The 13,484-nt window shown below is 44.5% G+C and overlaps 1 protein-coding gene across 2 annotated transcripts; it reads left to right on the top strand.

The window, feature by feature from the left end:
• The first annotated feature begins 4,852 nt into the window (after positions 1–4,852).
• Positions 4,853–12,636, top strand: LOC147795511 (uncharacterized). Of its 2 annotated transcripts, none has more exons than XM_087131743.1 (4): positions 4,853–7,305; positions 7,812–9,529; positions 9,887–9,961; positions 10,070–12,636. In XM_087131743.1, exons 2-4 carry the CDS (start codon positions 9,340–9,342, stop codon positions 10,291–10,293), a joined length of 489 nt encoding a protein of 162 aa, XP_086987869.1. In that variant the 5' UTR covers positions 4,853–7,305; positions 7,812–9,339; the 3' UTR covers positions 10,294–12,636. The 2 variants fall into 2 exon arrangements, with proteins under 2 accessions (XP_086987869.1, XP_086987868.1); XM_087131742.1 differs by having other exon boundaries at positions 9,884–9,961.
• The last annotated feature ends 848 nt before the right edge of the window (positions 12,637–13,484 follow it).

The raw sequence follows: 13,484 nt of genomic DNA, 5'->3' as shown, positions 1-13,484 counted from the left end.
GCATCGCGTCGCCTACTACGTCGCCTGAAGCACGACGTGACGCGCAACGCGTCGTGTGCTGTCGCCCTTTGTTTCTTTGTGTTTATAGAGGGCGCCTTTACTGATTTCTTTCATTTCCGCCCCGGTACTTGAATAATTGGCCGAGTAATCACGAACAGCTCGATTTGTTGTTCGTGGGTCGGCCGCTCGAACGCCAGGAACAAACAACCGGTTATCGCTGGTAGTTTGTGACAAGCAACATGCAACATGGCGGCGTCCATGTAGGCTACGTTATTCGAGAGTTGATGTTTGGTGGGCTGAATTCTTTTCTATATAAACAGGAACATTCATTTCTGTGTTACGGAAAATAGTTAATGTTAATTTTTCAAAACTTCCCATTGTCTACGGCTTTGGAAGCCATCTCTCTACTTTTTGCAGCTGTTCAAAAAACAAAATCTCACGAGTTTTTCCGTGTGTTTCTGTAAAACCCTGATGAGGAGGTAGTGTGTGATCCTGTTCCGAGAACAGTGTTCGAGCGCGAGAACAAGAAACCCGTGTCAAGAACAGGCCGCCCGAACTCAACTGTAGGGGACAGTCCACTACTTCAAGCCCAATTGAAAACAGTGTAAAATCGGCACTCTTCAGGGCCCAATAACATGCTTACCAACACCCTTGAGATTGCTGAAACACAAATAAAATTATTGTCCGGTCCCTAATCTTTCGATTTCTGTTCAATTTATTGTGGGCTAACCAATCACATTTTTAATTATTCCCACAAAACAAAATCACCCCGAAAATTGATTTTTCCGAAGTCTGATTGCAGCCATTTTTCAAGTGGCAACCCTCAACCTTCCCGGGCACTTAGGATCATTTTTCAGTTCTGCTCTCATAGGATAGCTCAAAGACCCAGGCAGTTGGTCCTGGCAACGATTTACACAATCTCACCATTTTGGGGGCCAAACAATCTCCCTTTTTTCAGAAAATGCTGGGTTGCTACTTTTAATGCTAATTAGCCGAGCAGAAATTCTTACTTGAATACTGAGTGGACTGCATGCACCCAGGACATGGTATTTGCTCTTTGTACGCTGCCGCCATGGGCATGCAGAGCCTTGAACTGACAGCTTTTGTAATATTGTCCAATCGTATAGTATAGATGGGAGAAGAACTAACGCACCATCATGCCCAAAATTACTTACCAACGTGCATGGAAAAAGATGCCAGATCGAGGCCCTGCGCAATGCCTATGGCGGTAGCGTACAAAGAGAGAATAGGTAGCAGGTCTTGTTTCTGTTATTGTTCCTTTTCATGGTTACTTTCTAACTTTGTGTTTTCACTAAGAGTGAGTAGTTGAAGAAAAGGTTTGTTTGTTTTTTAATCAAATGTAATTAGAAAGAGCGTCACGACCAACTATCAGCCTTGTCTCCGGGAAATAAATAACGTACATGAGCCACAATATTGTTTTAACTTTTCATGCTCTAATTTGGATCTTCCTAATAATTGTGTAAAAGAATTGATTTTGTTCCCCTACTTCTTGTAATCCTAATTCCCCCAGAATTAGGTCACACAATTTGTGTGGGTTGCTTGACAATTCGCGTGGGCAGTTGGTAGCAGAACTTGCAACCAACCACAAGAGTCATTAAGAGGAAGCTGATAACTTCCCTCGCCAGTGACCTTCCACTTCACTTGGCTACTGGACTGAACAGAGACTGTTCTGTTGTCTCTCTGTGATTTCTCCTTCCATCGAACCTGCCATACTCGCAAATTCGTCCCTGTCCTGCTCTAGGCAAAAACATTACCAGTGTAAGCCTATTGAACCACACATGCATACGTTGCTGGACAGTGGGTGGCCTGGACCAGAGCCACATGAATTCCGTTCCGAAACCTGATTTAGTCGAGGGGAAGGAAAGACTGTGCACTTGAACCCTAAACATGATATAGCCCAACACATCTTTGACATCCATTCAAGCTCTTTTTACTGCAAGCCTTTCTACTGCAAACTCTACAGCTACTTGCCAAGTCAAGACAAGCCAAGTCGTCCCCAACTTCAGCAATAGATCATCTTCAAGCTAGGCCTTTTATTTATTTTCACTGCTAATTCATAATGTTTTTTGTTAAATAGAATCCCTGTTCTTTCTCATTATTAAAAAGATGCTTTCTCTAACGTGATGGTATTTGTAATTTTCATAAACCGTGCAAAAACTTTTCACTATATTAGCCGGAAACGAATTAATTCTCACTGGTTAGCTGATAATAAAAGGCGTAAACTAGTAAACAAATAAATATTGTAAGGTGTCATGATTCTCGTATTATGTCCGCTGCAATATTTCTAAATCTATTCTAAGATACAATACATCAATCATTACAACGTGCTTCCTAATGTAAGATGCGGATCAGAGGAGAAATTATACATGTGTGTGGCCAAGCAGAGTTGAAAAAAAGACATGGCCACAATGATAATAGCGTCTGTGTAATGTTTTATTCAGAAACACGGACTAATATCATTGAAAGTGTGGTGCTGATGAAGATAACGAGGAAGACTGGCCTGAAGGAAGACTACGACGGAATATTCTGAGGGTATTATAGAGCAGGCTCGGTGGCAACTTCCTAAACCCGTGGTCAAACTTGCGGTCATACAATTGTAGTCAAATTGGGGAATTGGGAGTACTACTTAGAAATTACCGGGATGGACCACGGGGAAATACCGGTATCTATAAGATTACAAATCTACCACAAATGGGAACGGCGTCGACGGTATTAAAAAGAAATCATTGGCTGGGTTTAAAGAGTGACGAATTCTGGGCTTCCACTTATTATGAGAGAGCAGTTCCCACATATGCCGATTTTCGTTTTGCTCTTTTTTTTTCTTTTTCTTAATAAAACATGACAGAAAGTAATCCTAATCAAAGAATGGATGAGATAAAAACAAGAACAAATCAACACCAAAGAGTAAATAGCGTGTACTTTGCAAGCACGGGGGACAGAAATGAAAGAAAACTATGGTGTTCTATTCCCGCCAAATTAGCGTCGCGTCGTGCCATCGCCCCGACGGCACGACGCGACGCTACGACGGCTCCGTCGCGTCGTGCCGTCGCCCACTGCTCAATAAATTTTACACTGCGTTTAATGCATTTCCCTTTTTGTATGTTACCGTCGCGTCGTGGCGTCGTGCCGTTGCGTCGTGCCGTCGCGTCGTGGCGTCGCGTCGTGCCGTCGCGTCGTGGCGTCGCAGTGTGCCGTTGCGTCGTGCTGTCGCGTCTTGCTGTCGCGTCGTGCCGTCGATCTGTCGCGTCACGTCTTTTCACCTTCGCGTCGTGTCTTTTTCACTGTCGCGTCGTGCCCTCGCCGCCATACTGATGACGTAAAAAACAAAGTTCATATGTCTGGTAGAACAAAGAATTGTAAGTTTACCTCTAAACATGTCAAAAACAGGTCACAGACCTCATCTGTTGGATTGTTACGACGGCGATTACACCTGTGTAATATTCCCTGCACTGTTCTTGAGCTACAAATTGAAAGAAGTAAATTTTTAATAAATACTCTAAACAATTATACATGTATGACTACAAATTATAAAAAAGGTAAGCTGTAAATGGGTTGCTTGAATTCTGAAAAGATGGTGCAGCAGAGCCCTTTGAAACCCCATATTATAACACAGCTTGCTCTCAGATAATTTTCTATGTGCATTGTCTTCATGCACAGATGGATGAAGCCGTTGCTTGTTCTTGCTTTTGTTATTGTTTTTTCTTATTTTTTGTTGAGTCGTGTTTTTATTGATGTATATAATAAACACACTTTTGTGGTTTAAATAAATTTCATAGGATCTGTTACTCTATACTGATCTATTTTTCCCCACCCCCTGCACAAGTACCATTTACACACGGCCATGTGTTCATCCTTCCATAGTGAATTGAAATGAAATGTAATTGAGGCTTCAACATGAAACTGAGACTTTGACCTCAATGTTACAGATTCCATTTACCTACCTGCAAATGATGCCATGGCAGACAGAGAGAATACACTGTATCTCATCTTGTCTGTAGCCCGCGTCAAAATAATGGGAAACCAGTTCATCTCATAGTCAATAATGTTAAGTCAGAAATGGTCACAAGTACGCACTGAAAGGTGATCACAGTAGTTAATTTGAAATAAGTTTGGGACTACACTTTTTATTTATTTCAAAGAAATTAATATTGAACATCTCTGAAAGAGTGTTGCCTGAATAGTTTCACGTAGGTAAGTAAAATAGGCCTAATTTACTAATGTCGGGCTTTAGCGTTTAGCTTTGCATTATGTGATCTTCGCTACAGTAGAGGCCAAGCCTAGTAATGTTAATCCTAATGCCCATGAAAAAGCCCCGAATAAACATAATGGAAGCTACTTGTGTCATTACGGTAATTATTTTATAAACATGCATTTAAAAAGCTAAACATTGTGAAAAGGATATTATTGACGAGAAGAGGCAATTGAGAATCGAGCAATGTGTAAATCCCCGACATCTTGCATCGTTCAATTAACAAGCTCACTATCGACATCCGCCCTTTATTGACAATCCCAGAATGCAAAGCTGCTAGCAGCACAAACGAGACGGCACGACGCGATGGCACGACGGCTAGACGCGACGGCCTAATCCACAATATATAAAAACATGCATTGGCGGGCGACGCGACGGCACGACGCGACGAAATTAGCTTAGCATGAACTCAATAAGAAAGGAGGCGACGGCACGACGCGACGGCACGACGCAACGCCGAAATGGCGGGAATAGAACACCATACGTGTGTGTACAAACGTAATGGTAAGAAGGCGACGGTGCTACCCGACGGCACGACGCAAGGGAGCCGTCGTGCCGACGTGTCGTCTGGTTGCGTCGCCTGGAGGGAGGCAAGAGGAAGAGAGAAATGTTTGTCGTAAATAAGTACACCATAAAAGGGTTTTGTTTTTCGTTTTCCATTTACCTATTTCCCATTTTGGTTCGGTCGAGCGGTCGCACAGTAGTTTTTGCGCTGACTGTTTCCACTATGAAAGCAAAGCACAAACGCCAGCATTCAATTACGGAAGAGGGGTCTGTTATGGCCAGGAAATTGTGAGTTTGTACCAGTAAGGCCCAGAATCATCTCTGTAGATTCGGGGACGCCCATATGGGGAAAAAGCAGACACAAATGTGATTGGAAGTTTGTCAGGAGAGCCCGAAGAAGGTGATGGATCCTATTTAAAAATGGCTGCAGAGAGGACTAGGGGACATTCACTTTTTTAGGGGGGTGAGTTTGTTTTTGACGTATAATAAAATAATTCATTGGCTAACCGACTAAAAATTGAAAATCGAATGAAACCTAAGGACCAAACAACACATTGTTCTTTTGTATGAGACGCCTCGGGGACTGCCATGGGTCTTCAGACTTTGTCGAGTTAACACTATTTTCAATGGAGCTTGAATTGGTTCAGTGCACCCATATCCTGCATTTGTCGTACACGGCGTCACCAGATATGCCAGATTTACAATGTACAGTAAAATGTGCTTCATGTACATGCTGTTAAGAATTCGTTAAAATTCAGTAATGTAAAGTTTTGCAAAGGTTATGTAAATGAAGTGGACCAATCGCCCTGCGACTGGCATACTTTACCTCGCTGACTGCTATTGTTCCACGAACTGATTTATTTTCTCCCGTGCCGTGGTCTGATACATTCTTGACCAGTGGAATAGATGTTCTTCTCGCAGGTACCACACCCTTCCATTGCGAGTAACCTGTCGAGTGCAAGACCTCACCCTACTGGTCACCATCGTCCAGCTCACGTTATCGTCGGAAGTCACCGATAACAGATACGAACTCCCGGCAGGCTGGCGGCTCAGGATTCCATTCATAAAGGTACCTCCCCTTGCAATGGCCAACTTGTGATTTGTTTAGTTTAACATTGCATAATTCTTCGCGAAACCATGTAATTTAATTTCGTTTGTATGTTAATTAGTAATATTGAATAATTCTATTTTGAGCAAGTTCCTTGATTCCGATCCTCAAGTGTTCTTTTCCCATTCTTTTATCTGTTATGTGGGTTTCCAGCTTCGGAATAATGTACAGATGCACATACGTGTACATGTACCTGACTTGCACACGTTTGTACTGTTGTATTCCCTAAATATCAAGTCGATGGTAGCATGGACTTTACTAGTGTCTACGGGATGTGATTGGGGTCAACAATTTATTAAAAAGTGGACCGAAAAAGGGGGGTTGGGTGACAGTCAGACTGTATAGTTGGTTTATTGCTCTCACTTCTCTTCAAAGTTCAATGAGCGTTTGAAGAACATGTAGCCTAACATAATACGACAAATAAAAGGCGAAGTTGTATGCAAGTGTTCTACTACAGTTTGGCAGGACCATTGGAAATGCAAGTCAGACGGAGTGGGTACGGTACGGGTGTGTAGCATCGCGTAGCTAGGCTACACTCATCGGGCCGGGCCGTAGTGGGAGCAGTCCCGGACCACCATGGTGACTAGCAAGGACTGGACGGGGCCAGCGCCGGTATGTATCGACCGCACTTCCGCTCAGACCGCAATGTGATAAGCGCAATGATAAAGTCGCCGCACTGTGTACCATTGGCTCAGTGTAGAGACGGGGAGGACTGGGCTAGTTAGCAGGACAAGGGTGGCGAGGGACACGGGGGTGTCTCGCCCGGCAGTCGGTTCGGACGTAGCGGTGACGAGCCGCTACGACTCTCGCTAGCACCCTGGGCTAATTCGTACCGCTCTCGCATCGGTCAAAGCTAAGCTAGCTGGGCCTTCATATGGCTACATTTCTTCGCCATGAGAATAGTTAGTATATCGCACGTCTCTCGGAATGGGTCCAACCGCCACACTACATTTAGCCTTTCGTCAAGGTCTTCGTGGCCGTACTTGAGAAAGGTGCAGACGGAGCTCCTCTATGTACACAGCCGCAAATCGAGGTCGGATTGTAAATCGAGGACGTCCTCAGTTTAGAATAAGGTGAAATTTGAGGCTGCAGTCACCATTTATGAGGGTCAGCGAAATTTCAAGGCATTTGGAAGCCGTCCTCGGTGTACGCATTGGCACGCCGGGTGTTTAAAAACACCCGCTCGAAATGGACAGTTTCGGCGCATCCCTAGATGGAATAGCGCCCTCCCTAGCTCTCTTGCTACCCTGTCCGATCCGCACATGGTGAGCACAATAAACGTCGCCAAGTGCAGGGGACGCATAACCTCAACAAATATAAAAGCCTCCAAACTGTCCAAAAGCATCATAGCGTCACCTTGCCATCACGCCTGTGGACTTCTGTAGCCGTTCTGAGATGTAGGTGTCTTCTAGTGGAAAATATGGTGAGTAAAAACAATTTGTTTGAAGTAGAATGATGAGCATGACCAGACCCTATCTTGGTATGGTTTACTACATCATTAAATACATGGGCCCCAGTGCTGGCTACCATGCTACTAGTTAGAGCGTGGTTAAAGTGTGGCTGCTATCACCCCCCCTCCCATTTTGTTGATAGGCTAATGTAGATCTTATACCACTGTTAGAGTGAATGTGCCAGTGGAATAGGTATACGTATACAGTCCGAAAAGCTATACAGTCTCACATAATCCAGTTGAACAGGTTCCTCCTTCAACACATTTTTCCAGCCACAAGTGAAGACTTTTCTGTTGTCCATATGTGGTGGTTCTAGGCCTAATTGTGTTTAAAATTTTTGTTGGGGGTGCAGGTTTTGGGTGGATGTGGCTCTTTGGAGCCCGGATACCTGTTCCCCCACAACCACCACCAGTCCAAACCAAATTAAAAGAAGACAAGCCGTTTAATGAAAATAATGTTCAATTTGTTTTCTTGCCAGCTGGCCTGTTCACCGTAAGTGGAGACGTTTGGACAGTATGGCTGATTCGTCCACCGGTTCCAGCAGTAGACCTACTACATCTATTGCTCCAAGTGATGACACGTCTGACGTCCAGGAGAACTGTAGTGTGACCGTAATGCAAACCAGTAATGAGGTTGGCTGCAGAAAATGGGACAAGAAACACTTCTGCTTTTCCTGCGATGTACCCCAGGCCAAGCTCCCCCGTCATCTCCAGTCATGTCACAAGGAAGAAAGAGAAGTCATCGAGATCGCTGGTGAGCCCAACGTTGGTGTGCGTAAGAAACTTCTGTTGAAAATTCGCAATATAGGTAATCACAGGCACAATTGTCAGGTTCTTCGTGAAGGTCATGGTGTGCTCATTGTCGGGTACAGGCCAAATCGCAAGGTATCTCCCCATGCATATGGACCATGAATATATTGTCACGGCTATTATGTGTGTACCAATTTGTGGCAACACATGTGCCTTTTGAAGCCAGCACCCACTCCACAGACTGACAGCACCGGTAAGAGGGCTCGTGTGGGTGGACGGGTCGCTCACAAGAGTGATTTGTTGAAACCTCCTCCTGTTGGCGTGTCGTTCCAGTTACACCAGGTTCTTAGACTGATGAAGAGAGATGGTGTGGCTTTGGTAGTCAAGAATTACACGTTGATTGTTGAATTAGCCAAATGTGAATACATGAAACTAGGGCACAATGTAGATCAGCATGGCTACATCCGTAACAGGGTACGTGAATTGGGTCGACTCGTCGTACAACTCCAAAAGAACACTCAGCAACCAAATGCATCACTCAAATCATTTGTCCATCCACACCACCTTTCTGATATTGTGAAGGCTGTCCAAGATATTGCCGGCTTCAAGGAAGACAGACAGTTGTATGATGTTACGTCACTAGCGCTGAAGATTGGTTATTTTGTCAAGAAGTGTGCACTCGTCTTGAAAGGAAGCACCCTAGAGTCCGGCCAAAAACACAAAGCGGAGCGTGCGGAAGAGTTTTTGCAGTGGTGTGAATTGAACTGGCGAGACTTTGTGTCCACACACGCACACAGAACGCTGTACCAAGGAAAACGCAACAAAGTCACCATTCTCCCAACAAATGCCGATGTAGTCCACCTGTCGTCGTTCTTTCATGAAGCTGGGAACCAGGAACTTCAACTCCTGCAGGGTGCTCGGGGCAGATAAATCAGGCCAGTTTGGCAGAAATTGAATGAGGTCAGTCTGTGCCACCTCATCATGTTCAACAAAAGAAGGCAAGGGGAGGTTTCAAAGATGAAACTTGAAGATTTCCATCAGCACAGCACCACCAAACTGAAGGGGAATGCCTGTTGAGTGATTTAGAACACCAGCTGTGCAAGATGTTCTGTGTTGTCGAAATAGTTGGCAAGAGAGGCAGAACTGTTCCCGTGTTTCTAAGCAATGAGGCAGTAGCATGGTTGAATGCCCTTGACGCCAAGAGACATGAAGCTGGAGTAGCCCAAGACAACAACTTCTTGTTCGCACGGTGTTGTTATGGCGGGAGAGGCCACATATGGGGGAGTGACATATGCAGATAAGGCTGGCCTTGACAATGCATCCAGCATCCGGTCCACCAAACTCCGTAAACATGTAGCAAGACTGTCCAGACTTTTCCTGAGTTTGGAGAGGGGCAACCTGCCTTCCCAGCAGGGCAAATCCTTGGACGATCTGCATGTAACTGGAGGTAAGGGCACCTTGTACTCAAACCATGTTTCCCATGTTCCGTCTACACAACGCTTGACTTCGAACCAAGTCAACCCAACCCAGACTCCCATTTTGTAGGGCATCATACTTGGCCGGAAAGAATACCTCTCTTCCTATCCCCCCCCCCCCCGGAAGAACAGACTAGTACAAAGAAAGACGAAGACCAAAAATCACCCCCATAAAAGTATCTTGCGTCAAGAACTCCCAAAATAATGTTCCATTTTGGCGGGCCGTTTCCCCCCCCCCCCATCTCAACGCCAAGCAGAGACTGCCAGACTCCGATGCATGTATGTGTGCTTTAATTGATTGATCTCAATTTGGGGTTTACTCTCAGAAGGCTTCACCAGTGAAGAGGACAGCAGCGACAGTGGGGACAGCAGTGAAGACTCCTGCGATGAATCTGTCGAAAACGGTAAGATTTGATCGGTCTGTCTGTCTGTTACTCTGTCGGGCTGTCTGTCACATGGACTGAGCTGTCACCTACATTTCTAATGTCCTTTACTTGCCTGTACATTAATAGGACATTCCTGGTGTTGCTGCTGCATCACGAAGAAGGGAACCCTCTCCGCCATCGAGACGAGTGCAGCGGCCTCCCTGGACTACAGCGGAGAAGACAGACATCCAAGAAGGCCTGCGCAAATTCTTCCAGTTGAGGAAAGTTCCTGGCAAGCTGGACATGGAAGCAGCTTGCACTGTGGCACTGCAGACCCGTACTTGGAGAAACATCAAAGACTTTTATCGTAACACAATGAAGTTGTAGCCAAGTTAAGCTATGATATGCCACACCAGCCGTTCTCTCGGGGCATTATACCATATTGATGATGAACCTTATAGTAGTAGGCCAATAATGCACCCTATTTTTGGCATCCAAAACAACCAAAAACTTGTGAGTGTTGTCCTCTGTGTTATAGGCTGCACTCACATGGACGAGAAGTCCTCCGTCTTCTAGTTTGGAAAGTATGCCCTCCATCTGCAGTGTCTACATGTATACGTGTGTGTGTGTGTAACTGCAAGGCGACTGGACAGGAGACCAGGCGAGTGGCGCAACCACAAGGCCTTTTCCAAATTGATTTTGGGGTTTTTGTGGTGAATTATTCATAAGCCAGCATGCATTCTTCATAAATTTCATGTAAATAGTTGAAGCAGATGAGTCTCCAAAATAAACAGCATCAACTCCAAAGCTTACCCAATGTTCCCTCTGGTTGTTCATGAGGGCAATAAGCGGTGAGATGACAACTATGATTGCTTGGTGAGGGATAGTGCTGACGTTGGAGTAACATTAGCAAGTAGCAGTTCATCAAGGCCGAATTGTCAAAACAAAATGGCGGTGCTTGAAATATGGAACTCTTACATGTCTTACCATATCCCAGTTTAAACTTGGCAGGGTGAAGTTTTCCAGCAGTAGAACTGTCCAAATACTGCTCAGACAACTGACCTGCACTCACGGCTGCCGACACACTTAACACACTGGCCATCTTTCGTATACTTCAATTTGCATAATAGGTTAATGTATGCTGACCCCCTTGCTTATAGTTGGTTGGGATTTTTGCTACCCCAACGTATCGAAAACATAAAAAACATGAGAAATTTCTGACAAGTTGGAGAAGGCCTCGTGGCTGTGCCACTCGTGCAGGTGGTCTCCGGTGCAGCCGCTTTGCAGTTACACATAAACACAGCCACGAAAGGCTATGCTTCGTCAGGTTTCGCTCTTGCAACAAAGGTTTGGTCCGCCACACCTGACCGACGAGTTAGGAGTTAGGGAAAATCTGCTCCATCTATAGGATTCTAGAGGCTTGAGAATTGATAAAATATGAGTGTCGCTGAACAGCTCGACCAGTGAGCATCTTCCATTTCAAAAGGCCACATGCTAGAGTCGTATGCAAGAATCTAAGGCCGTTTTCCAATACTCTACTTCAGCTCCCTCACAGGCTTCAACTATTTTTTGACTAGATGACTTTGAAGCTGTTAGCACAGTAATTAGTCTAATAGTGCCACAAAACATCAAATAAGATGCAAGAGAGCCAGAAATTACACTAATCCAATTTAATTTAAACACTTCAGGCCCACAATCAGGGATTTGTTTTGGGATCGAAGCCTGAGACGGAGCCCAAGTCGAGTATTGGAAAAGGGCCTTGGTGTTGTGTGTAAAAAGGTGAAATACAGAATAAGAAGTCACGTGCAGAGCCTGGTGCGTGTGCGTGAAAATGCTTACCTGGTCATCTGTAGTGAATGATTGACAGTTGCGAAGTTTGAGGTTTCTGAATATTAACATTCCAGGGAACCTTACCACGCCCAACCACGCAGCCACGTGGAGGAGAATTTTCGACATGCCAAACTGAGCAGAGAAAACACAAGGACAAAGGAGTGAAGGAACACGCGATCATGCCAGAGTACAGCATAAATAACTTAATACAAAATTAGCGTCTCTGCTACATGTCCATAATGCATAGCTGAGCTAAATAAGAGACCCTTGGAATGCAAGGTATAAGAACGAATAAAACTAGGGGGCGGCGAGTATTCCAAGCTTTGCTGGTGCGCAACAGTACTCCACATGCGGCCACAATTTCAAAAACCTTAGTATGAAATTTTGAGTGCATGTGGAGAGCCATGCTCTAACTGTAAGGCTAATATATTATCACATAATGCAATGGAGTGGGAAAACTTACAAGTGAGGCTTGTTCGAGCCTTCTGCTTGCAAATTTTCTTGACGCTGATCAGCCTCACTTGTAAGTATGCGACTGTATTGCATCATACGATAATATATTTATCACAGTTCTTTGCTGCACTGGCCTCACTTATAAGTAGCAGTGGGTAGTCGGATCCGATGAAAAAGACTGCGAATGGTCAAAATCTAGAAACCGCGGTGGCATCTGAAAGCTAGCATGTTCCTCTCTCTATTTACCCGAGGTTCAATTTCATATTTGGTGTATTTATTGAAATATCAGGAAAAGAATCCAATGGTTTCTTCCCACTGCTTCTTATTTTCTTGAAATTTTCCCTGTGGCAACGCGTTACAGGGCGGAATCCCACGCAAAAATGACTTCGTATGTCTGACCCCAAAAAGACTGAGAATGGTCCAACTCTGAAAATCGCGGTGGCATCTTAAAGCTCACATATTCCTTTGAAGTGAATTTCAATTCCATGTTTGTTGTAGTTATTGAAATATCCCGGAATAAGCCATTGGTTTTTGTTCCACTGCTTCTTATTTTCCTGCAATTTTCCCTCTGACATCGCGTTACAGAGCGGAATCCAGTGCAAAGTTGACTTCGTATGTCTACCCCTTTAAAGACTGACAATAGTCCAACTCTAAAAATCGCAGTGATATCTGAAAGCTAACATGTTCTTCTTTCAACTTATGTAAGTTGCAATTCCATATTTGCTGTATTTATTGAAATATCTTGAGAAGAAGGTAGTGATTCTTGTCCCACGTTTTTTTATTTTCCTGCAATTTTCCCGTCATCTATCGTTAGAGGGCGGCATCCCGCGCAAAGTTGACTTCGTATGTCTGACCCCAAAAGGACTGAGAATGATCCAAATCTGAAAATCGCCGTGACAACTGAAAAGGCACATGGTCCTCTCTCTACTTACCAGAGGTTCAATTTCATATTTTGTGTACTTATGGAAATATCCGGAAAAGGAACCAATGGTCATTGTCCCACTGCTTCTTACTGTCTTGCAGTTTTCCCTCTGACAACACGTTACCGGGCGGAATCCCGCGCAAAGTTGACGTCTATCTGTCCCCCAAAAGACTGAGAATGGTCCAAATCTGAAAATCTCAGTGGCATCTTAAAGCTCACATATTCCTGTGAAGTGAATTTCAAGTCCATGTTTGTTGTAGTTGTTGAAATATCCGGGAATAAGCCATTGGTTTTTGTTCCACTGCTTCTTATTTTCTTGCAATTTTCCCTATGACATCGCGTTACAGGGCGGAATCC

This window comes from Acanthaster planci, unplaced genomic scaffold (genome assembly GCF_054643075.1).
Source record: "Acanthaster planci isolate LZ-2023a unplaced genomic scaffold, COTS_SCS Contig10, whole genome shotgun sequence".
NCBI lineage: Eukaryota > Metazoa > Echinodermata > Asteroidea > Valvatida > Acanthasteridae > Acanthaster > Acanthaster planci.
The sequence above is the reverse complement of the archived record's forward strand: the minus strand, read 5'-3'. Positions and strand labels throughout refer to the sequence as shown.

What these genes read in the sequence shown, in the direction of transcription:
- LOC147795511 (XM_087131742.1), top strand. Translation starts at nt 9,340, where the DNA reads ATGGCGGGAGAGGCCACATATGGGGGAGTGACATATGCAGATAAGGCT. An exon ending in CGATCTGCATGTAACTGGAG is followed by an intron (nt 9,530 to 9,883) that starts GTAAGGGCACCT and finishes GTTTACTCTCAG; the next exon opens with AAGGCTTCACCAGTGAAGAG. An exon ending in CGATGAATCTGTCGAAAACG is followed by an intron (nt 9,962 to 10,069) that starts GTAAGATTTGAT and finishes GTACATTAATAG; the next exon opens with GACATTCCTGGTGTTGCTGC.